The sequence below is a fragment of the Hippoglossus hippoglossus genome, chromosome 17, assembly GCF_009819705.1.
Source record: "Hippoglossus hippoglossus isolate fHipHip1 chromosome 17, fHipHip1.pri, whole genome shotgun sequence".
NCBI lineage: Eukaryota > Metazoa > Chordata > Actinopteri > Pleuronectiformes > Pleuronectidae > Hippoglossus > Hippoglossus hippoglossus.
This window is the reverse complement of record NC_047167.1, coordinates 15276223-15300760: the sequence shown is the minus strand read 5'-3', so window position 1 is coordinate 15300760 and position 24538 is coordinate 15276223. Positions and strand designations below refer to the sequence as shown.

Sequence of the window (24538 nt, the reverse complement as noted above, 5' to 3'; positions counted from 1 at the left end):
AGCACATTGACCTTCCAAGCCACAAGATTGGGCCGGTTACAAGTTACTGGGTGTTTAACAGTAAAATACAGCTGACTTATATCTTGTTTTAATAATTGTTGCAAAAGGGATGAATAAAATATGATGTATTTGATCTATTTTTTGTCAGATAAATAACACCTAAAGTAAAATCTATTGTAAAAAAGATCTACATATGATCATTAAGTTTTGTCTGAAACAACCACTTAGTTTAGAATATAAATCAAATAAAAAAAGCAGATGAGATTAAATGTTTTTAGAAATCAAAGGGCTATTTTTTTTTTAACCTGGAGAGTTTGTTAATCTCTTCACCAAACCCCAAGAAAATGAATCCCTTCGTGCCATCAAAGATGAGGTTCAGGGGTCCAAACGTGAGCAGCTTTTTCCATTTTTTGTAACAGTAATTGCTGCATTTTCTATCAGATTTAAGGATGCTGTTAAAATGGCACCCTGTTGATGGGTAGATAAAATCAAATGAACTGCTTTGGTCCAGCAGCGGCAGTACGCTTTGCAACATAAGACATAAAACAGGAACAGGTCATTTAAAATAGGTAAAACACAGATATTTTAATTTGATTAAACGAAATGGCTTTACACCCGGGGGATCAGCAGATGCAAAGGAAATACAAACAGTTGAGATGTTGTCAAAGATGGATTTGGTTCAGAGAACTTGCCCCAAACCTATTACACAGCAGATTGACACTCAAAAACAATTACAAACCACAAGTAGACTTTTCCCACCGATAAATTAATTTATCTACAGCTGCATCATTTAAGGTTATATTGGTTTTTCTTCATCCATCTTCCCGTTCCCCCCTAGTGAAAGAATTCATGTAAGAAAATAATCTGTTTTCTTTATTGTACAAATGATAAATAATGATGTGAAGTTCTATTTCTACAGGTAGATAGATTATATAATATTGTGCCATAATAAAGGTGTTTTGCAGCAGTGTTGTGTTGTATGTGTGTGTCCATAGATAATTGATCCAGCACCAGAAACCATATACCTGCATTTGTCAAGTGTGAACAATACTGTGCCGGCAAAGGAAAGGTAGTGTTACCAGCTCCTGAAATGAGAGCGTCTCAGTTTTCACACACGTACACATCCACCAAATGTGTGTTGTACCCTTTCCAACAAACCACTGAATAACAGTGACACCCAAAATACTATGTCAAACTGTTTGGTATCAGGTTCAGTGATTCCCTGGGGTTGAAGTTAGGTTTTACTAAGATGATGTTGGCAGTGACCTGTCCACAAGTATTTGCACAGCAAAAAGTATGTTAGGGAGCAAAATGTCAGATTTACTTTGACGATACCACTGAAGTCTGGAGGTTAAACTGAAATTCTCTGGAGAGGCAGTATGTGAGAACACAAATGGCAGAACCAGTTGCTCCGGACATGGAAAACAAAAAGAACAAACAGAATACAAATATCTTGAGAAAGAGGAGATTAGGACACCCCTCGCCTGAATGTTCCAGACATTTTCCTGTAGTTGTGAATGTGTCTGACTTGGAAAATCTCCTGCGTTTTTCATATTTAGAAGACAAACTCTGGAAAAATGACCTGAAGCAGTTTTCCAGACGTTTTTCCAGAGTACATTTCTGAAAAAGGCTTGAATCACCAAAAATATTTTTACATTTTACTTTTTGGTCTTTTGTTCGCAAAAAAGTTACTATTTCAAATTGTCAGTTAAATTAAATGAAATCACATATCTGTTTTTCTTGGTGTTATCCGATTTTAAAGTGGGTGGGTGGGGCTAAATCAAAGTAATGTGTCATACTTGGACCATTTGGGATTCAGCAACATTTGAACTAGAATCTAATTTGAGTTTGTGTCAGGCTCGTTCTGATCTTGGGCAAGAGTGTTCAAAATGACCATGTCTATGCAAACTGCAATTTACCTGAGAAAGACTCCAATAAATCCAAATGTAAAAGAGAAATACAGGATCTCCAGATAGAGGAAACAGAACATATTATAATATTGTATAGATTATTCATTCAAGCAGAAACTTAGATCCTGTTGAAATGACCTCCCAACACCAAACAAACACACAAGGATTGTGAGCTGCAGACCAGGTTGCAGACAAAATACCTTTCAACTTAAAGCTGCAATGTCTCCAAAGCAATTAATGCATAGCGGGCAACACAATAAGTCACATGGCTGCTGCCCAGACACTTTGGAAGCATATGGCACATTCCTGAACAAGATTTCCTGAAATGAAGATAACCTGCAAAATATGTCCCGAGATCTTCTGTAAACATTGTAAATGAGACAAATGTCAGGGCCAAGCCACTTTTGCGTGCCCTGGCACCAACTCTAGATTAATATGGAGGTTGTCCATCTCTGAAGTCCTTTTTGCACGCATGGTGGCCAGCAGAGACTTCTTGTGACGCACACTTTGAGTCGGCTGCTCATGTGTTTGGAGAACTGGCTTGTCGTGATCCTTGGATGAGTCTCCATTGGCAGCCCGCTTAGTGACACCACACATTTGAGGGTAGCGTTGGAAGCATTCAAAAGCATCCTTGCACTTCTCACAATTGTGGACCGTAGGAGGTTGAGCAGCCGGGTCGGACGAGGGAAATTGGTTGTTCGGTCTGTGAATTGTGCGAAGTCTAAACCTGATCTCGGGCTTAGAGAAGCCCTTTACAAGGCTCTGGGAGCAGAGGCAGCTTCTCAGACAGGCGTGGCACAGAGTACCCACGTCTCTGCTTATCATCCTGCGGAAGTTTGGCCTCAGCGTCAGGTAGATGATGGGGTTGTAGATGGTGGAGGACTTGGCAAACATTGCTGGCATGGCAAATGCAAGAGGAGGGATATTATTGATTTGTCCAAAAGCAGCCCACATGGACACCACGGCATATGGACTCCACGCCGCAAAGAAGCCGATGCAGACAGCAACACTTAGCTTGTGGGACAGAAAGCACAGAGGAGAAGAGTTAAGTTATGAACATAGATATTTTGGACAACACTATATTTGTGCACTCTGCTGAGGGGCCATTCTTGTTCATGTGTTTTTCATAGCACAGAGGTATAAGCTGTACCAAGTTTTAGCAACACAACCAAAACGTGTTACTTGGACAAATTCTTTCTTGATTGTGGTCCTTACATTAAAGTTAATTACAATAAGACAAATTAAGAATATCACCAGATTTCCAAATGGCGCAGATGATGATGACCATTTTTCAGCATAGGCATCAGTAGCTTCTCATCCATCACAGAACAACCGGAGCCAATTTCTAATGAGATCTCTAATGAGAAGCTGCGGCACTGGAGCATCTATTGAGGTCACTGCCAATTTCCTCAACGTATGCAGGAATGAGGAATTCTCCAGAGGACTCCGGTCCCTGGAAAGCTGATTTGATATATACCCCTGACCCCAAACTCCACCACCAGACTATCTGTACATCCTCCCAGTGTCAACATGTGTCTAACCACTACTGTCTTTTATTGTCTTTTAAAACAGTTTGGATGTGTGAAAATGACAAGATTGAAAACCAGTAATCAGGTATGAAACACAGATGACACATGAGTATATCCTACATCTATGTAGTTGAAGGGGTACAAGCAGATTGATGATTCTCTTCTCGGGCGTGATTATACAGAGACACAGAAATGATGAGCGCAAGAAGCGAGTTAAAGTGAAAAGAGATTGAGAGGGTGAAGGAAAAAGCCGGATCAACAGTGACTTCCTGTGGAGCTTGAAAGGTTTATTGTGTTATCTTTATATCGGTATTTAGAATTTAATGTAAAAGCAATTAACGACACATGAGCCAAATGGAATCTCTGGCCTGAAGGAAGTGATAATTTGAGTTTATCGGATTTTCCTCCTACCTTAACAATAATTGCCTGGATGCTGCTCATGTGCGTTGGCCTCGACGCATGCTGCTCCATGGTCTTGCGCGACGACTGCACTGTGACCAGAATGCCTGTGTAGGATGCTACAATAACACAGCATGGGAGGATGTAGCAGAAGACGAACAGCACCACGGAGAAGGAGCGTGCCGTGGTGTTCTGATTGGACCGGCGCCAGTCAATGCAACAAGCGGTGCCATAAGGTTCTGGCCCATATTCCCCCCAGTGGGCCAGCGGGGAGCAAGCGAAAAACAGGGCGTAGAACCAAGCACAGGCAATCAGCAGGTGGCCGTGAACAGAATTGAACCTGTTTCCTGAGAAAAGAAAAAGGTTTATATTTTGCTTTTCATGTGAGTGTCAGGCTTTTTTGAAGGGTCACACTCAAAAGTAGGGCAACTGCGCACTGTCAGAAGACAAGACAAGACCTTACCAATGCTGGTGTACAGTGAAGGAAGTAGGTACATGAGGAACATAAAAAGAGAGCTTGGAAGATAAGTTTAAATCTTGCATGCTTCTTGGTCTACTGCTGCTTGAGTACTTGACAAGTTCATTCTGCTGCTTGTGTACTTGACAAGTTCTTTCCTTTAAACCAGCTTTAGATGGCTAATATGTCTGTGTAGAAACCTCCTGGCTACTGCTCGCACAAATATTCATCCTCCTCAACAGCGCTGGAAGAATCAAGGTAAGGAAACACAGCATAACCAGCATTGTCGCAGTTGCCCTATAAGATTACATTGGTCCAGTAGAATGTCTCCACCAGCAGCAGCGACACAACGGCAGTGGACACAACGCTATCTTACGGGGCAACTGCAGCGAAATTTTAACGAAAACTGCATTTTCCCCCCAACAATAATTGTTATTATAGATAGAGGCGGAGTCTCACTCTCAAGTCTTGTGAGACCTGGGTTGTTGCAGGAAGAAAAAGGGGAGAAATCTAATTAATGTTACCAGACTCCTAGCAAAGACACAGAAAAACAAGTTGAGCCCAAAAAGGCCCTTTTAGTGGACATTTCATGGATCGTAACAGTTGCCCCATAAGATTACATTGTGGCCACTGCTCCTGTGTTGCAGCTGCCAGTGTAGATAATCGAATGGACAGGAAGTGAGATACAGTATCACAATGCAATAAATACAAAAATGACTTTTCTAGGTCTACATTTCAAAAGAAAATCTACATTACGTAAGTTCCTTTTTTAGCTTCTAATTGAGAATTGCATTTTCTTGAGGTTAAACGGACGTCACCATTGCACTGCATTAACCAACATCACGTCAAGTAATGCTTATCGAGCGCAGCGCCTGTACCTTTCAGTCATCAAAGAAAGGCTAATGCGCAGTGCTTCACAGAGGGATTAGGATTTGGTTTTCTTCCAGAGATAAATCAACAATCAGCCACTGTGGGGAGTGATGGTTATGTCACTTAGTGTGAAACAGCTTCTCTGAAGACTTACCATAGTGTGGGTAACATACTTTCACAAAGCACACCACGCTCAGCAGGGTGAGAGTGGTCAGACTGCAGATACCAAACAACATTCCACAGAAAGCGTATACAGAGCATACGGTTCTCCCATACAACCACCTGTGTGGGTGTGAGAAAGAGGGAGAGAAAGAGAGAAAGAGAGAGGGGCAGGTCGATGAGGGACAATGTGAGAAAAAGAGGGAAAAGAGGAGCGGAAGCATGAGCAGTACACTCAGGTAATCATACTGCCAACCAATTAAAGTGAACCATGAAATGTTAACAGATTTAAAAGCGGTGCCTATATAGTCTTCCTGATAGCTCATGTGTTTTGCATGAAAGGTAGTGTCTTTATTTCTTTGACTGCTTTCAGACATGCAATTAACTCCGGTGGCAAAACTCCTGACATTCTCCGGAGGAACTGTAAGTGAGGGGACAAATGTTCACGTGAGAGGCTCTGGACTTTACTCGAAGTTTCTCCTGCCAGCCCCCTGGATAAAAATCTGGATAATGTACGAATCAGCAGAAGATCACAGAGGATTTATCCCGAGTGAGTCATGCCCCCCCCAATAAAAAAAGAAAAAAGGAAACAAATATCTCAGGATTAAAAAGCAGAGCCACACACGATAACAGATGTCAACGAACATGTCAAGAGAGTCTTTGGTGAAAAGGGCTGACGCCGATGTCAATGTGCGCCGAACAAAAACACGAGATCCCCTTAGTTATATACTAATACTAATACTAATACATTAGGTCCTGCCTCTATGCTGTACCCCCCCCCCCCCCCCCCCCCACACACACACACACATATGTACGCTCTGGAGATTTCTGTGTTGTGAATGCATCTGAACAGAGAACCTCCTGTGAAAGGCAAACTCCCCAGAAATCCCAACCCAGTTGTGCTGACATTCTCTGGAGTTGGAGCCACGTGTGGTACCTGTGGTAGAAGCTTGACGATATCGCCATAGGGTAAAGGGACAGAGTCAGGCCCAAGTCACTGACAGCCAGGTTGATGATGAAGTACTCCGCAGGTTTCAGGTGGCGCTTCTTCTTGTAGGACACGTACAGCAGTGTGCTGTTGCCAAACAGTGAACACACTCCTGCGGGGAAATGGAGTGGGAAGTGTCAGGGAAGTGGTTTTGGCTTTTCAGCGTAAATGATCAGAATCATATACTGCATATATAAAGCAACATTTCTGGATATACTAGCCCTAGACAATATGGCCAATTATATCAGGATTAAAAAAAAATCTGAAATTTCAAATCAGTCGACATTGATAATTATGATAAATGTCTCATCATTATTGTTAAGTTTACAGACTGATTTTTTTCCCTGAGTGAAGGTTCTGTTTTTAAATAAATAATGACAAACACTAAATTTGGGGCAGATCAATAACGTGTTCAACCTCCTCACTGTGGTTACTTTACTCACCGAAAACAAAGTAGACCACAGCCACCGTTATATCCAGTGGCACAGGTATGTTGGACTGGAATGCAGCGTCTTCATTTAACGGCTTCATCTGAAAACAGATCAGAGATTTTCAAGAGGAATCTTTTGGACGTTTTTACTCATAATGTAGAAGGTTTTAATCGTTGTATTTGAAGGGAGATTTGAGTTCACCCGTACATTTACAAGTCAAATCACACCTTATTTAGCTGCTTAATAATGTGAAGGTGATTTTTACCTTCGTTTGTTGGTTGTTTTGTTTGTTTGTGAACAAGATGACACAAAAAATAACAGAACTGATTTCCACGAAACTTGGTGGACGGCTGTGGTTTGGGTCAGAGCAGAACCCATGACATTTTTGAGATTTTCTAATCTTAAGAACTAACACATCTGGTAGCTGCCCATGTGATCACATCATCAACACTCCCAGGTTTCGTGTTTTCATTCTGCTTCAGCAGCTTTTAGTCAGATGGTGACGGACAGACTGAGATTGATGGATAACATGAGGGTCAATGAACAAGTGGTGAGATACATTACTGCGCTATCACTAACCTGAGTTATGGCAGCATTTCAAATTCTACAACTGCACAAGGTGTTTTTAGAGCCAAACTCCAACAGGCACGATTACACAGACAGCTGTACTAACAGTAGTACACTGAAAACTGTAAATGTGTTCTTACATGAACACAAATCCTGGGATTTGAGGAGCTTTCTTCATTCAAGCTTGCTCTGCCATAAAACATTCCCAGATTAAAAAATCCTTACCTCTGCAAATGTGTTCAACCACAGGAATCCGCGACTGATTGAGCCACGTTTTCTTGATCCAATTAAGGTCCTAGAAAATGTCCAGGTTTGATTTTCCACCTCACCCTGTCTTTTTCTGCCCACTGTCGATCTCTCCTCTCAGACCTCGGACTCCTCGACTGACTGAATGTATGAATTGGAAGGAGGCAGGCTTCACTATAATGAGCTGGGGATTCACATCCCACGAACTGTGAGCTGCTCTGATCAATTAATGACGTCAATTACACACACACACGCATGCACGCACGCAAGCACACACACACACAAACACACACGTGCGCGCACACACACACACACTAGATGCCTCTACTCTTGGGTGTGATTCATTCTGATAAAATATTTTTTGTTGTTGATGAGCTTGTACCATTTTGTTAGAAATCAATTAATACACCTACCCCCCCCCCCCCCCCCCCATTCATAAATCATCCACATTTTTAACCTCGTCATTGTTCACAAACGACACAAACTCTGTTGAATAGCTTTTTAATAGATTTCATTTGAATTATGAACGTGTGGCACTGATTCTAGGTAAAACACAATGTTTCTCATGATTGTGTTCATATGAGACTATGAAACTGGTTCTGAAAAAATATATATACATAGAAAATATTTAAATGTTTGAATCAATGAACAGCTATCATGATGGTAGACCTTGATTTATATTGTCCATTATTGGTAATGTGGCCAGCAGCAATGGTCACAGCTTTTGGGTTGCAGTGACACGTTTCTGTTGTTTTGTCTCTGTAATGAAGTGCATTGACTTTATGATGGAACATTAGCCCAGGTTAAAGGGATAGAGGGCGTTCGGATCCATACAGGTCACAACCTATCTCCCAATTTCACCCAAAACACCATAAACACTTAAATCAAAGCTGAAATACCCCTACACAGCGCCCACACAGTAACAAATATGTAAAGGTTCAAGTATTGACACTGTACACAAATGAAGTATTCAACCCCCTGACTGCATTTCTGTGGCTTTTGTCCATTACCTTTCTCTACAACCAATAAATGTAATATTGGAAAACCTTGCTCCAGCCCTTTACTTAACTGGAATTGAAATTGAAATTCTAGGAGTTAGAGAAACCTTGATTCACATACAAGTTTGTAATAACTGCCTTACCAAAGGGTCCCTGGAGCTGAGATAGTTAAAATGGAAATCTTTGCTGTTTCCGCCATGCATGTGGAGCTGCTCATGGGATGCTTGTCAATTTGCTCCTTGTAAACATCCCTTTAAGTAGCATGAAATACCCATTTTGTCTGCGGTGGATGTTTTTGCTTTTACAGGTGCTGTGAATCCCCCACATAAACATTAATTGAATCAATCACCGTGGGTCAAAGGCACATGTGGTGGCACTCGAGAATTAATTCCGAATTTGTCTCAGAAAATGCAGACAGGGAAACAATTCCAGTTTGTCACACCTTGAAAGCAGGGATGGATTTTCTTCAAAAGAATTACACACGGTGAAAATACAGTCCTGCCTGCCACTTGATCTCCTCCTTCCTTACATCCGTGAATCCTCACACACACGTTGAGCGAACACACAGAGAGAAAGAGGGTGGAACAGATCAAGCCAAAGCCTGAGATGAAAGCTGCGTTCAAGGTGTAATGGTGTTTTCAAAGAATTAATTGTGATGGCAACAGAGTGGAGAAAGAAATGAACGTCTGTGATAAGATAAAATACGGGGTGAACATCAAAGTGGTGCCGGGAAAACAGAAGAAGCGTTTAACACAAACTGCATGAAGCTGCATGAAGATCCGACAGGAGACGACTGGGCAGAATATTAATTCTGCTTTTTTTAATTGGTGAAGGTGTTTGTGCAAGTGGGTGGATGCTTGTACGATTTGGATACGATGAGGAATATTACAGTTCATCAGGATATTTTATTATATTAGAGTTTAAATCTAGCTGATCACGGTTATTTAGACGTCTGAGTCTTTTCATACTGTGTGTGCATTTTATCATGGGTTAACTTTATGTACAAGCTTATTTATTTTCCCATTAAATGTGTTAACTATTTATTCTCCCATTAAATGTATTAACTATTTATTCATACACAATATTGAGCGTTTATCCTTTGTCTGTAGAAAGAAACCTCTTCTACAACAAGATTCATTTAGTAGCTGCTCTGGAGCTTTTGAACATAAAACATGAACCTCATCATAAGATAACGAAAACAACCCATCCAAAAATGAGAAGGGTATAAAGGGGTATAAATTTGGGGCAATTAAATGAAAGTCTGCAAAAACGTGTTTTCTTTCTTCTCCTGGTTTAGTGGCTTAAATCTTAGATCCATTTCAACAAAACCAACAAAGTGTCTGAAAAGCAACTAAAGAGCTGTTCTCATTTCAAATTAAATTTCAATTGTAAGCCCGTATTCACAGATCACAACTAACCACACTTGTCTGCCAGATGCTATTATATTACAATGTGAGTTTTTAAATTCACCATTATGGAGTTAATCCCAAAACCAAAATTAAATGGTCTTGCCTTTGTATCCCTTTAGAGTTTTTATCTTGCATTATACCTTTAATAAAATAATTTTTATCAACAAATCCATAAGCAGAAACTGAATCATAACAATACTAGAAAAGCTGTCAGTGACGTCACGCTCGACAGCTCAGGTTCATGGAGCCAGTGAGCATCTGACTGTGAAGCTGTGGGACACTGATGACCATTGGCAGGTAGCTAGAGTTTATAATGTCAGGAAGGAAGAGAGACAGCAACAGTGTACACAGCTGTTTACACACCAATAACTGATAATTGATTTAACGTTGGATCAGTGATCAGGTGATTGACATCTCTGTGCTCGGTGTGGTTTGTGTGCACTGGTGCGAGGGAAGAGAGGCTTGTTCTCTAGTGGGGCCGTCGCATGAAAAACTCAACAGCCGAGAACAAGAATTATCATATGTGTCTTTAATCAATCTTTCCTGTATCAATAATTAGGTATTTCTCACTCTTTATTTAAAACAAAATCATAATTGTTCTCTGTATTGACATTGTCTCCTCTCTCATTCAAATCTTGTTACTACTTGACGATGTTATATGATAAATGCATATACCTTTTTTTCAGTCTTATCGACCAATTAATCTTGCCCAAGGACACTTCAGCAGGCAGATCGGAAGAGTCTGGGATCGAACCAACAACCTTCCGATATGTGGACAACCCGCTCCACTTCCTGTGCCCCCTGCCCCGATGTCCCATGAAGACAATCAGCACAAGATCTAAACTGGATTCTTTCATGGGGATTCACTATCTGACATTTTATAACTGTCAGACACTATGATAGTGTCTGACTTTAAATGTGATGTTGCTCGCATGCTGCTGAGAGGAAGATGAACATTAAAAACTGTTATTAAACCTGGAGGATAGAACCTTGATAAGTACAAGCAATGAAACTTTTAATCTATAAGTAAATTAGAAAATGTAGATGCAGGAGAAATGCACGGACACGTGTGTTTTCTTATCGTGAGATCAATGAAAAGAGTGAACCTGTGATCGGTGGGAGGGTTGAAGCCTTGATGGGCCGATACCACTCACAACAGGACTGATCTGCGATGGGAACAGATGCTATTAGAACTAGAATTCACAGTCTGTAAATACTGCAGATATTCATACACAGATCTCATCTTTCATTCATAACAAGAACAGCATGTGACAAAATGATACTTACAACTTTGTCTGAACAACTTTGTGTGTTGTCTTATATCATCATTCCTACCACAAGCTTCCATATTTAAAAAAAGCTTCAGTTTAGTCGTAACTTAATTAAAGTCCAAAGTGTTTGCCCTGAATCATATTTACTTTCCCACTAACCGTGGTGTAAAAAACACCTACAACATTCGAATATATACCAAAGAACATATACTCCATAAACTGGGGATTTCAAGAAAAGACGGGGAATATTCCATGCACAGCAAATAATATAGAGTAGAGAAGGAACCTATAGCAAAGAGATAAATCGCTTGCTGTTAGGCCCTGCAGTTCTATTTCCCATTAATGCTTCACTGACACCATGTGCAGAACCACGATTCAATCACACCAAGATTTTCCGCCCCCTTAGCTGGAGCTGATTCAGCACTCAGCACGTTGTGGGGTCAGTATGTGCACTGTAAAATAGAACGTGTTGTTTCAACTTACAAATAGCAGTGAAAGGGTTAAATCACATGTTATAAAAACAGCAATAGTCTTTTCATGAGTAGTATTGTTTTCATCGTTCTTCCTCAAACTACCAGTGAAGAACGCGCAAGGGGAGTTTTAACATTCAAAAAAATGTATGGTGAAAGTTTCTTAATATGCTAGATTAGTTTAGTTTTAGATTTTAATTTTAGTAGTATTTTTTATTATTATTTTAGTCATTTTTATATTAATATGTATACTTATCAGTATTTATTTATGGTATAGCGAAGCGACCAGCCACCGGCAACAACCCGACAACCACGGACATGCTGCAGGACCTAAGAGCTTTCAACCCAACACTACAAAGCTCAAAGGAGTAATGAGCAAACTTGAAGTGACACAAGGGAGCAGCGTTCCTCCTTTTTTCTCCCTCCCCCATCAGACACTTGCACGGTGTAATACGTGCAGGTGGAACCTTCCACCTGCACGTATTACACCTTAAAATGGAAAAATAAGGGCCAGAGCCTGAGCTGCATCAGTTCAGCTCCATTAGTTCCATCTATTCCAGGAACCCGTCCTTTAAGTGATATAAAGCAGGGCCCAGGGAATATCAATAAGTAATCACCAAAGCCTAAAATATGACACCAGCAAAAGTCTGCTTGATGGTGACGGTCGTGTTTGATCGTTTGCTCCTGCATCATCCTACTTCCACTGTAATAATAAGCACAATGAATAAAGGCGAAAGCTTCAAAATAAGAGACAACCCTTCACTGATTTATGGTGATTATCTTTGGACATAAATGGGTCAAGAAGAACTCACAGGAAAATAAGCCTATAGAGGTGTATACAGTTTTCTTGTCGTGCCTCGGTCAGCAAGCAGCACATTTTAAATGGTACAGCAGCCGTTTGTAACATTTCCATGAAGTACATATGTGAATAATGTATACAAAACGAAACAGTGTATATATTATAATGAGCTTTGTGCACGGAGCTCGCATAAGTAGACAGGAGGCAGCGTTAATTAAATGTAAACTGAGTAAGGAAATAGCCTCAAGGAAATGTACTGATTAATTCCGGATTAATTATGAAAAAAAAAATAGAAACCACTTCACTAATTTAAATTAAAACCAGAGAGTAGCAAGTAGCACAGTAAATACAGAAAGACAACAAAAAATCATGGATTCAAACACTACAAAGCACAAATTCTGTGTAAATAAATCAGTTTGCATTTGATTTGATTAGATAACTGTAGAGTGTAAATCTATAAAGAGAGTATTCTATTATGTTGGGGCCACAATTTAGAACATACGATTCAATTTGATATACTATTCAATTGTGATCTAAACAGTGGCCTGAGCCTGTAGAGCTCTAGACATGTGAAAACAAGCATCTTAGAATTAATTTTAAATCTAATGGGGAGCCAGTGTAAGGGTGATAAGATTGGTGAGATGTGAGAAGACCTGGGGGATACATTTAGTTTGTATGTATACAAACATAAAGTTTTATATTAATAATTAAAGCGTTAAGTATTTGAAATGTATGTGACAGAGTTAAATTTGCTTGTCAGAGGTAAAACGGATTGATACAGCAGAGTTTGACCTTTAGATCAGCTGATAGCAGCTCTTCTTGCAATTACCAGAGTTCCTTTGTTGACTTGAAGCTGTTGTGCTTTTACTTCCAAACTCTGGAAACAGTGACCAGCTGAGCTCCGATATGCTGCATCCATTACAACTTTTAAATCCCTTCTTAAAACCCTAAGCTTTAATCTCTGTGTGTGAATTCAAATGAGTTATATTTGAAATGTTTTTTGTTTTATTATTGGTGCTTTTATCCTTGGTTAATTTGTTAAGAAAGTTTTGATACAAATAAAGCTTGTTGTTAGTGTTATAATTATTATTATTAAACGTGTTTGTCATATTCTCTGCAGGCCTGTAGAGCGGACACCTGCTTTGCTGTTTGCACCTAATCTGCAGATGTGTAAAGATTTGTTGGCAGATAGTGAAGTAGATTGAGGCTGTTGTGTAACTGAGACCCTGTACATCTCTGTCGATCATCAACTTGTCAACACGTGTATTTTATTTTATTCCCTGCGATGAGCTTCTCTCTAAATGTCAGTCGGAGCTCAGTACCTGTCACTTCAGGAGATGGCGGGGAGAAAGACTGCACTGGTTGTGTGTCTCCTTTTCGGCACCACCCTTTGTTTGGTGAGAAATTGGTGTATTTTGTTGAGTTATTATCATGTGATAACTTGATTTAAATCAATGTGCAAATCAATAACATGTTTATTTTGATTCTCTTTTGTTCAGCCCACAGAAAAGCTTTCAGGTGAGTGATTTTATTTTTGCAGCGAGTAAAGCACAGACTCGAGTTAAGGTCAAGTTTCTTCGACTGTTTGACCTCTTCTGCGTTCACAGATTACGATGTGGACGGTGGACGGGACCTGGACATTTTTGACATAAATGAAGGTTTGCAAATACACAAATTTTCCTTCTCAGGTCTTCTCTCTTATTCAGTGACAAATGCCAAACCAGTTTTCTTTGTGTGTGGACTCCACAGAGGCAGGACTGGATCTTGCAGAGGGAGACATTGTCCTCGATGGGGTACGTTAATTTAACCGTTTATAATTTCCCCCCCTGCACAATAGAATTTAGACTCCTTATGTTGTTGCTCTCTTTGCTTTCATCCACCGCTGCAGAGGCAAACTCGGAACTCTATAATAGGGGATGAGTACAGGTGGCCGAAGACGATCCCGTACTACATGGAGGATGACTTAGGTAAGAGTGACCTGGACTCCATGCACATGTACAGTATAGTTTTAGAGGAATACAGATGGATTTATATGATATTATCACATATGTTAAAACTGTGGTTTAAGACTATAATCCGAATAGGTGATTTGTTACATGTAGCTTCTTAAAGTTGTGAACAAACAAAACTTCGAGTATGTTAGCAGCAGATTTTTTTTATAATTTAACGAACCCAGTCTTTTTTTAATCTGGTCCTTGACCCCTAAGGTTCTCGTCAACAGCTCAAATACTGTATATTTGCTTTTTCGTGATACAGTGATATAGAAATATTATTTATTTTATGTAATATTTTATATATTTAAGAACAGATTTCCCCGACATGATGGGTTAAAACGAAATCCCATTCTGGAGGAACCGGTCTAAGAAAAATCGAAATCATAACATACAACATGGAGGGTGGGTGGGTTCTGGTCAAAGGTCATGCTTGCTGCTGAATGGAGAACGCAGGCGCTGTAGCCACGGAGGACTCCAGGGTGGAGGTCGTCTCTTTGCTTTCTGAGAGCCCACTCTTAATTTGGCCGAGTCAAACTTGTCACCATAGAAGTACAGAAAACAATAAGTATTAAATGAAACCCAAAACATCAATAGGAACCGCTTCACCACCTCATTAACATTCAAGAAGTCATTTCGGGACTAGTAAAGTCTTATCGTATCTTATATAACATAATTTTGACGTTTTATGGTCTCTAGGACTGAATGAGGGAGAAAGTAAAAGGGTGAAGGCAAAGACGTGACAACATACTGATAATGTTCTAACCTGCTGAAACAAAACCTTTACACATTATTGCATGAACTCAGAAATCATCTCAGAATCAGAGCACGTCCACACACTGGGTGTTCGATGTTCATTTACAACTGAGCTGGACAGTCTTGGAGTGAATGGAGATAATCTTCAATCTTAACACGCTTCAATTATTCAACAGGGGCCTTTTATGAATTTACACAAAATCACTTTAAAGGGAATTCAAAAGCATTTTGCAGAACTGATTTATCATCTTCTCTGCAGAGATCAATGCGAAAGGTGTGATTCTGAAGGCGTTTGAGCAGTACAGACTGAAGACCTGCATCGACTTCAAGCCCTGGAGCGGGGAATCAAACTACATTTCGATTTTCAAAGGGGGCGGGTAAGGCAGAGAGATCTCTTGGCTTTTATGTTCAGTTTATGACAACACCAGCTATACTTCATGTTTAAGTCATTATATATATTCTTTATTCTAACATTGCAACAACTGTCCAAAAGTCCAAAATATATAATGTTCTTTAAAATCTGTTGGGTTTTTTTTCCCACCTAAAGATGTTTCTCCTCTGTGGGAAACCGGCACGTTGGCAAGCAGAGGTTGTCCATCGGGAGAAACTGTGACCGCATCGCCACCATCGAACACGAGTTCCTTCATGCGCTGGGTTTCTGGCACGAAATGTCCAGATCGGACCGAGACGATTATGTCAGAATCATGTGGGACCGCATCTCAGAGGGTATTGAACCTCTCACAGCTAAATCATAAATGATCTAAACACTTTCCATCCATGCTGCTGCATTTCTTTGATCCCTTTAAACACGCCTTCTTCATGGCTGCATGTGTGTTATTAGAAATAGTCGGGTTGAGGAATGTAAAGCACGGACAGAAACACAAAACAAGTAAAATCACTTCAGTGTTCCAGAGGTTTCTGATGCAGCTCTTGAAGGAAAGCACTTTTTGCAGCAGCTGATTTGTTGATGTGTGATAAAACACGTGAATGTGTTGTTTTCCCGAGATAAGCAAAGTATCTCAGCTAAATTGACCTCGGTTGTCGATAAGTCAAATTTATTATGGGCTGACATATCAAAGTATCGAGTACTTTGATATGTCAGCGAGTTTAAGTCAGGGCTTCAAACACGTGTCAGTCGTTGAAAAGCAACTTTTATTAGACTAATAAATAAACAACCTAATAAATCTCTTGAACTACGAAGCCTGTATTTGGAGAATGGAGTAAGACGCTGGGATGACGAGTTCCGACTGTTTGATCTTCAGGCAAAGAAAACAACTTCAAGACCTACGACGACACCACCTCCAGCTCGCTGGGTGTCCCCTACGACTACGGCTCCATGATGCACTACAGCAAAAATGCCTTCCGGAACGGCACCGAGCCCACCATCATCACCAAGATCCCCGATTTCAGTGACGTCATCGGCCAACGCATGGAGTTCAGCGACAGCGACCTGCTCAAGCTGCACCGCCTCTACAACTGCAGTAAGAGTCCACGACTAACAACCACATTATATCTTTTATTGTCTTTCATGATAAAAGTGTCAACCTGCACCGCCACTGTTGAATTATTGATTCTGATTATGTTAAAGTGACCTGTCGATATCGTGGCTTATCTCCCACATGTTTGCCACATGAAATAATGTGACTCAGCAAAACATTCTCATTAATGTGTTGTTGATCAGTTTATAGCTGTTCAAAGTCCCTCACCTGTGTGTGTGTGTGTGTGTGTGTGTGTGTGTGTGTGTGTGTGTGTGTGTGTGTGTGTGTGTGTGTGTGTGTGTGTGTGTGTGTGTGTGTGACTCTACAGCTCAGGGTTCCACCTTCCTGGACTCATGTGACTTTGAACGTGAGAACATCTGCGGTATGATCCAGGGAGAAGGGGACCAGGCAGAATGGGTCAGGGTCGCCGAGGCTGCCGGAGGCCCCGACACTGACTACTCCAACATGGGCAAATGCACCGGTGGGAATTACTCTGGAAAGAAATTCTACACAACTTATATACAATATATATATATATATATAATAAATGAATTGTTGCTTTATGTTTCAGTGGGCTGTCGCACTGTGCATTGAAATAATGTTTGGGTGTTGACATTATTAATCAGGTGACATTTGGATCCTCAGGTTCAGGATACTTCATGCACTTCAGCACAGGCACAGCCAACAATGGGGACACAGCTCTGCTTGAAAGCAGGCTCCTTTACCCCAAGAGAGGTTTCCAGTGTCTGCAGTTCTTCTACTACAACAGCGCCGGGCCCAGCGACAAGCTGAAGATCTATGTCCGAGAGTACGACAAAGCAAATGCCAACGGCACACTGCGCTTCATAAAGACCATAGATGGTGAGTTTTACTGAATCCTCAAATTCTACGTTTTGAATCGTGCCGGTGTGAGGATCAACACATTCTCTGTTTCTACCTGATGTGCTGGAGCAGGATCCCCTCAGCAGCTGTGGCAGCTGCACCACGTGAGTCTAGACGTCAAGACAAAGTTCAGAGTTGTCTTTGAAGGGTCCAAAGAGGGCACTGGGCCCTCGACAGGGGGACTGTCCCTGGATGACATCAACCTCTCTGAGACCACCTGCCCAGAGTTTATATGGCGCGTGAAGAACTTCAGCCATGTCATGGACAACACTACAGTAAACACACCAATCTTCAGCCCGCCATTCACCTCCAAGGAGGGTTACAGATTCCAAATGGGGCTGTACCCCAGTGGAAAGGAGGGCTACCCCGGCGAGCTGTCGGCCTACGCTCACCTGGTGGCCAGTGCAGGGGACTCCGGGCAGAAATGGCCCTGCCCCTGGAAGCAGATGACCATGATGCTGATGGACCAGCACCCGCACATCCTGAAGCGCATGTCCAACCAGCGCAGTGTGACCACTGACCCCAACATGAAGGCAACAGGTGCAAAAAAAACCATTGACTTATTCCTTACTTTCAAGCCAATTGTGGAAGTAACACTTTGGCTGTAATACTGTATTCATACATCCTTTCAAACAGACTCTCAACAGTTTTTCTGGGATGACCCTCGCAAGGTGGGCTCTGAAGTCACAGATGCAGATGGGTCCAGGTATTTCCGAGGGCCGGGCGCCGGGACCGCGGTGTATCTCACGCACCTCAGAGCCAAGAGCAGGGATTTCATCAAGGGAGGGGACGCCATATTTCTCCTCACAATGGAGGGTAAACACACCATACACCTACATACTTTCACTGTGTCCAATCACATGACAGATATGAGGGAGGAGGTGTCTTTCACACAGAGCTTGTTAATGTCATCATAATCTACATATAAATGATTTATTATTCATACATAACTATACATACTCATCTCTCCCACCCATGCAAACACAATTTACAGGACTATATATACAGTAATGCATAATTACATCAATGACTCCTGGGCACAATACACTCTGCAATCCAATCACTGCCTGTTCATTTCATGTTCATCAATGCTCCTCCACTTGAATACCATTAACCTCTCTCTCTCTCTCTCTCTCTCTCTCTCTCTCTCTCTCTCTCTCTCTCTCTCTCTCTCTCTCTCTCTCCAGATGTGTCTCATCTGACTGTGACCCAGCCTGTGCCTTCCACGGCCGAACCGCCCATCACCTCTGGCCCCACTGGCTCCACTGGCTCCACTGGCTCCACTGCAACCTCTGAAAACTGCCTCAACGTGCAGTGTCTCAATGAGGGGATCTGTATGGTGGATGCAGGGAAAGCTGTTTGCAGGTGAGGGGATGTAACAGGTCCCAAAGGCTCCTCCCTGACAGAAACGGTGCTAATGTTACTGTAAAACAGGTTTTTCCTCCAAACCGGAAATTGACTTTACTTAAGGCCATTTTACATCATCTCACTCCGCCAATGTTAAATATCCCTATTACATGCATGTAAGGTGCACATTATCTAGTTCCAGAAGTAAACTACAATGGCACTAAGTAGAGCCCATACCTCTGCCAAGGTCCGGTTAAATTCAATCAAGCTGCAGCAAATTTCACACACTCATAGATATTAGTCCCCTAAATATGATCAGAGCAGAATACAATATGTATACTACAATTACCATTAATTCAATGATGAAAGTTCTCAAACATAAAACAGAGGAAAATATGGTTTCCAGTCTAAGTTCAGCTTCCCATCTCCTGGTCAAAGGTTCATATTCACAATCAAAAAGCAAATGAGCTTCCATCCACCGTTTATCTATACTGCACAGTGGGGGCTGGAGCCAATCCCAGCTGACTTTGCCAGTCTATCACAGGACCAACATACAAAGGCAAAAAAACATTCACGCTTACAATCACATCTACAGGCAACTGAGTCATCCATTAACTTAAGCTGCAAGAGCAAATGAGCAGATTTCCTCAAATTCTTCTAGAATTAAAATTTTGACAAGTATGGATTTTCTGATGCTTAAATCTAAGAGGAGTCCTTATAAAAGCTTCTGTTTTCCACCTCCAACACTTGGTAATACCTGAACGTCTGATCTTGCTCTGTCCTCCTCATCGTGTCCTCTGTTCTCCAGGTGTGCGGTGGGCGATGACTGGTGGTACTACGGGGACACTTGTCAGAACAGGGGCTCCGTTATGGATAAAACCAACCTGGCACTGGCCACTTCTCTGTCTGTACTGGCAGTCATGCTGCTGGTCACTGTTGTCAGCGTCATCTGCGTGAAGAAGAAGTATAAGAAACGCAGGGGTGACAGCAGCTTCATCATGGCAAACGTGCACGCCCCAGAGAGACCGTAATCAGAGACACTGAACTTAAAGACGGAACAGAATCTAAAAAGACGACTTGAAATGAAATAAATCAGCTGAATAGTAGGGCCTCAAAGGTAAACCATCATATACTGTATCATAACATTATCTGAGAGTGCCCCCTTCTGGTCATTCAATGCCAAAACACTTAGAGCTATGCAAGAGTATTATTGTGCTAAATAAATTATTTTAAAACAAAAAGCTTCACATGAATGTCTTGACTTCACATTTCAACTGCACAAATGATTAAAAACAAGTCCCAGACGTGATGACTTATATTCACAAATTTAAAATTTATTATACCAAAGACAGGAACATTTGTGTTGTCACTTTTCCATGTAGATATATTTGTTTGTATTACTGAACTTGACACAGTCATGCCGGTGATAACAGTTACTGTAGGAGGGAGGTGATGTGGGACTTATCCTGTGGGTGTTCATGTGTGTGTGTGTATGTGTGTATGTGCATGCATGCAAGTGTGCATGCAAAGATCCGTCTATTAGTGTTTATTAGATACAGTAATGTTGTATAGCATGGAATGCTGGGTTTTCAGAACTGCAATTGCACATTAACATTTGTGTGTGTGTACGTGTGTTTCGTATTTGTGAGTCTACTTTGAAAGATAAAGGGGAGTGACACCTCCATAACAGCAAACTCTTGGCGAACCGCACATTATCCTCCCCACCGTTACAACTTTCACCGACATACAGGTACGCAGCTCCTTCAAAAGCATCAGTATACAACATTTCTCTTATTTACAATCATTGGAAAAAAAATAAACAATAAACAAAACAAAAATCACCATTTCTCTCAGAGAAGATTAGTAAAAGTGACTGAGTCACCATAAAGAGTATGCAACTCCTAGGAGTTAGTATTTAAAACTTCTACAAAAAATTTCTATGCCATTTTCCAGGCCAAGAGCCATGATTTACTGAAGAAATACAGTATTTTAAGTGCCCTATCTACAACAGTTAAGTGTGGTATTACTAGTGCACCATTCGACATAGTTCACTGATCATAAAAAGATTATGTGTCTCTGTTTTTAAAAAGTTCTTTCAGCAACTTCTCTGCTTTCACATTGAAAGATATGGTAAGTTCTTACAAAACAAACAAACAAACAAACAAACCATGTAATTGTTATCAATATTAACAAGTGCTGTGGCGAGCTAATGCTATTGCAAAGAGACTAGTGTTGATTACATACTCGGCTGGTTGTCTCATGTAAAAAACAAAGAAAAGGTTCCAGTCTGTGAGAAGGGCACGGCCGTGGACACCAGGAGCCGGGTCCACAGGCTTCTGCTTTTTCAAGAGGGTTGAGTATCGTTAAAGGGCTCATTTGCTTGTTGTATTCTATGAGTAGCTTCGGTAAAAACAGGAGGAGCAGTTACAGTGCATGGTTCTCCAAGGATAAGGCTGTGTAGAGCTGGAAGGCTTTCATGTGCATTTTACAGCCTCTCGAGGAATCTCACTTCGTCTGTGACCACATTTGAGGGAAATCAGAGCAGTTGGGTTGATGTTGGGTCGTGTGCATGCTGCTGCTGCTGGAAGGGAGATGAGGCTTTTAGTCCGAGCTGCTGTTCAGAGGGGGGTGTCGTAGTAGTCCATGGGCTGATCGGTCCCGGGTGGCTTTTGCTGTTTCTGCTGATGCTGCTTCATGATTTCCTTCACCTCCTCCTCCAGCTCAGGGGGGATGATGAACTGGTCGTCTGGGTCAGGCTGGGCCGGAGCTGTGAAGTAGCCGCCAGATTTCTTCGAGGGGGCGTCGGCAGCCACCTCAATAAGATTGTGACTCTTTTCTTGGCGTGCCACTGACCCATTAACCCTCTGCTTAGCTGCTAACTTCCCTGCGTCCCCAGCTCCTGCTCCGACTCCCTGCCACGACTCGTCCCTCTCCAGTCCATTCTCGACATCACCGAGGCTCATGTCGACACCTTCGTCCAGGGGCTCTGGGGTGCACGGCGGTGGCGGAGGAGGGGGAAGAGGCAGCAGGGTGCGCTCCTGGCTGGTGGATGAGGGTAATGATGTTTGGGGCGATGACGAGGTGGAGAGTTCTGCTTTGAGGCAATGGATGTCTGCCTCTACTTCCACGCGGCTCCCGTTAGAGAAAACGCCAGCAATGGGCTCCTCATCCTCGCTGTCCAGCCCATTGTCTGACAGGGCGCTGGAGAAAGTGGCACTGGATAGCTGCCTCTGGAAGGAACCTGCTAAACAGGCAGGATGGAGGGCACAGCAGCTGCGGGCAGAGGGCAGCTCTGACCCAGGGAACAGGTACTGACAGGGCTGAGAGGCTGAGTGGGCATGCTGGTGCTGTAAGGACAGCACGTGGGCCTGATGGTGCAGGTGGAGGTGTGGATGGTGGGACTGGTCGTGCAGCAGCACCAAAGAGCTCTGCGGGGGTTCGTCAGATGAGGCTGTGGAGCCCACTTCGCTGCTCATCTCGCTGGTGCTGATCTCACTGCTGATTTCACTGCAGGAGGAAGGGGGCACGGGGAGGGAGCCGTCCGAGGGCCGCTCCTTGATGGCAGAGGACGAGGAGGGATAAGTGCCCAGGCCGGGGCTCGGAGGAGGCTGGGGAGGCTCAGAACAGCAGCAGGAGCAGCAGTCTTCACTCACGCTGAGCTGGACCACGACAGCGCTGAGGCTGTCGGTGCAACCGTACCCCTGCGCCAGCGTGCACAGCTTCTTCGCAGCAGCCAGGCCGTCGGGGACGTTTCGAACAGCCTCTACAGCCTCAGTGGGAGACACAGTATCCCACAGGCCCCGGCTGCCCAGAATGAAGAACTCATCCTGGGACGTGAGAGTGACTGTCTGCACATGGGGACAAGGGATGACGGACGGGTAGAGAAAGGAGTAGCCCATGATTCTTGTAGAATCGGTCACGCCATTCACCTTGTTGTCCTATGGGGAAAAAAGTATAAAAATTAGTATAGTGCTGCACATTAATTTCCATTGGCACGCAGTTTGCGTCAAGGATCTTTACCTCAGTGATGATAGCCCTGTGCTGTCGGACCCTGCGGTACTCCTCCTCCAGCCCTATGTTGTGAAGCAGGGACAGCGACAGTGGCTTCCCGTCACGGCACAGAATGGCCTGGCACTTGCCCACGTTCGCAGCTGTGAGGGTGAAGCAGCCGCCAGGGTCGGTGGGGTCGTGGCGAATGTGACACAGGGCCGCCGAGCCACCCAGTTTCTGACCCGCGGTCCCGAGTTTCCTTGGAAAGAAAAAGAAAAAGAGGATTATTGTCTTTGCTATAGAAACATGAACACTGCCACATATATTAGACACATTCAGTGCATTGCGTACCTTTGCATGACGAGGAAGGTGTTGGTCATGTAGTCCTCCTCGCTCTTAGTCTTGTGTATTTCTTCAGCCAGCACGTCGTTCATCGTGCACTGCAAAAGGTACGGCACTTCCACATTCCTGTCCCCATCGAACACACCGTACAGGGCTTCACGACTTCCACAGAAACTGTTTACTGAAAGTGCTGCGACACAAAGTCTGAGGAGAGAACGACAAACAGAAGAGGGACGTCTTTAAGGTTTGTGCTCTCGTAAGACAAATGATAAAGACATACCAACTGCTCTGCTCACACTGAGAACACAGCGCTTTCTATCTTCCATTTATTTGACTGTACAGCAGAACCTGTTTGGGCGTGTGATTATACATGATTCATGATTTCAATAAGCACTGCTTCAATATAGTCTTGAGTCATCTGGCTTTCACAGCGCTCATTCTCAAGAGGTTCGGATTAGTGAGGCTTCGCTGGTCGAGTGTGATGGCGGTTGTTGTTGTTTTGCTTTTTTTTCCATTTGAACTCACTTGTTCTTGACGCCCGAGGCCTCTGTGTAACCATGACTCCACACAGCAGGCCCACCAGATGCCTCGTTCGACGAAAAGGTTGGAGGCGGATCAATACGGAAGCAGCGGATATTACTGGAAGACAACAGAACATGAGGGGGATCATAAATGCTGCATTATGGCGAGGCATAAAAATGCATATAGGCTAAATATATAATCTTTTTGGAAAAACTAAATTACAGCTTGTGAAAATAACAGGTTGTAGTCACACAAACAGATCTAAAGACGTCCAGCAGAGAAACAGAGACTTACTTTAGCTGCTCGAGGGTCTTGTGGTCCAGGTTGAGACGAGGGTTTCCAGTCAGGTCGAGCTCCTGAAGCTTGGGGGGCAGGTTCTCCGGGAGGGTGATGTCGCTCAGTTCATTGCAGCTCAGATCCACACACTGACGAGAAGAGGAGAAAGACGTCATTACTACAGATACATATGAGCTCAACGGCTCGTAGAGACGCGCTACTGCTTCAGGCTTACTTTCATCTCCATCAGCTGCATGACCTCCGGAAAGACCTCGATGGCGTTGGAATGGGCGATGAGCGTGTGCATTCGCCGGCAGTTCATAATGGTGGTGGGCACGGTCTTCAGCATGTTCCCGCTCAGGTCCACCTCCTCCAGCTCCTCCAACTTGGCCATTTTACTGATGGATGAGACAAAGCAATGGGTGAGCCGAGGTGTGTAACATAGAGAAGA

At 42.7% G+C, this 24538-nt stretch overlaps 3 protein-coding genes across 3 annotated transcripts in view; 1 reads left to right on the top strand and 2 right to left on the bottom strand.

Moving 5' to 3' along the window:
* Nucleotides 1-2297: 2297 nt before the first annotated feature.
* opn7a (opsin 7, group member a) lies at nt 2298-6843 on the bottom strand. The gene is made up of 5 exons (XM_034613870.1): nt 6756-6843; nt 6262-6424; nt 5320-5447; nt 3851-4185; nt 2298-2924 (listed from the first exon to the last, which is right to left on the bottom strand). Exons 1-5 carry the CDS (start codon nt 6841-6843, stop codon nt 2298-2300), a joined length of 1341 nt encoding a protein of 446 aa, XP_034469761.1.
* A 6971-nt stretch (nt 6844-13814) lies between these two features.
* On the top strand, nt 13815-20185 carry si:ch73-40a17.3 (meprin A subunit beta). The gene is made up of 14 exons (XM_034613550.1): nt 13815-13900; nt 14003-14021; nt 14111-14161; nt 14253-14296; nt 14392-14470; nt 15510-15627; nt 15798-15976; nt 16513-16731; nt 17057-17209; nt 17374-17589; nt 17683-18150; nt 18247-18426; nt 18798-18975; nt 19766-20185. The coding sequence occupies exons 1-14, from the start codon at nt 13841-13843 to the stop codon at nt 19986-19988; spliced, it is 2187 nt and encodes a 728-aa protein (XP_034469441.1). The 5' UTR covers nt 13815-13840; the 3' UTR covers nt 19989-20185.
* An 81-nt stretch (nt 20186-20266) lies between these two features.
* The window catches only part of phlpp1 (PH domain and leucine rich repeat protein phosphatase 1), a 45705-nt gene continuing 41433 nt past the window's right edge, over nt 20267-24538 (bottom strand). The window contains exons 12-17 of the mRNA XM_034613570.1: nt 24323-24485; nt 24106-24236; nt 23815-23928; nt 23299-23493; nt 22978-23206; nt 20267-22895 (exon numbers count right to left, since the gene is read on the bottom strand). Of these exons, the coding sequence (XP_034469461.1) occupies nt 21576-22895; nt 22978-23206; nt 23299-23493; nt 23815-23928; nt 24106-24236; nt 24323-24485 (2152 nt within the window). The 3' untranslated portion in view covers nt 20267-21575. The remainder of the gene's footprint in view (nt 22896-22977; nt 23207-23298; nt 23494-23814; nt 23929-24105; nt 24237-24322; nt 24486-24538) is intronic.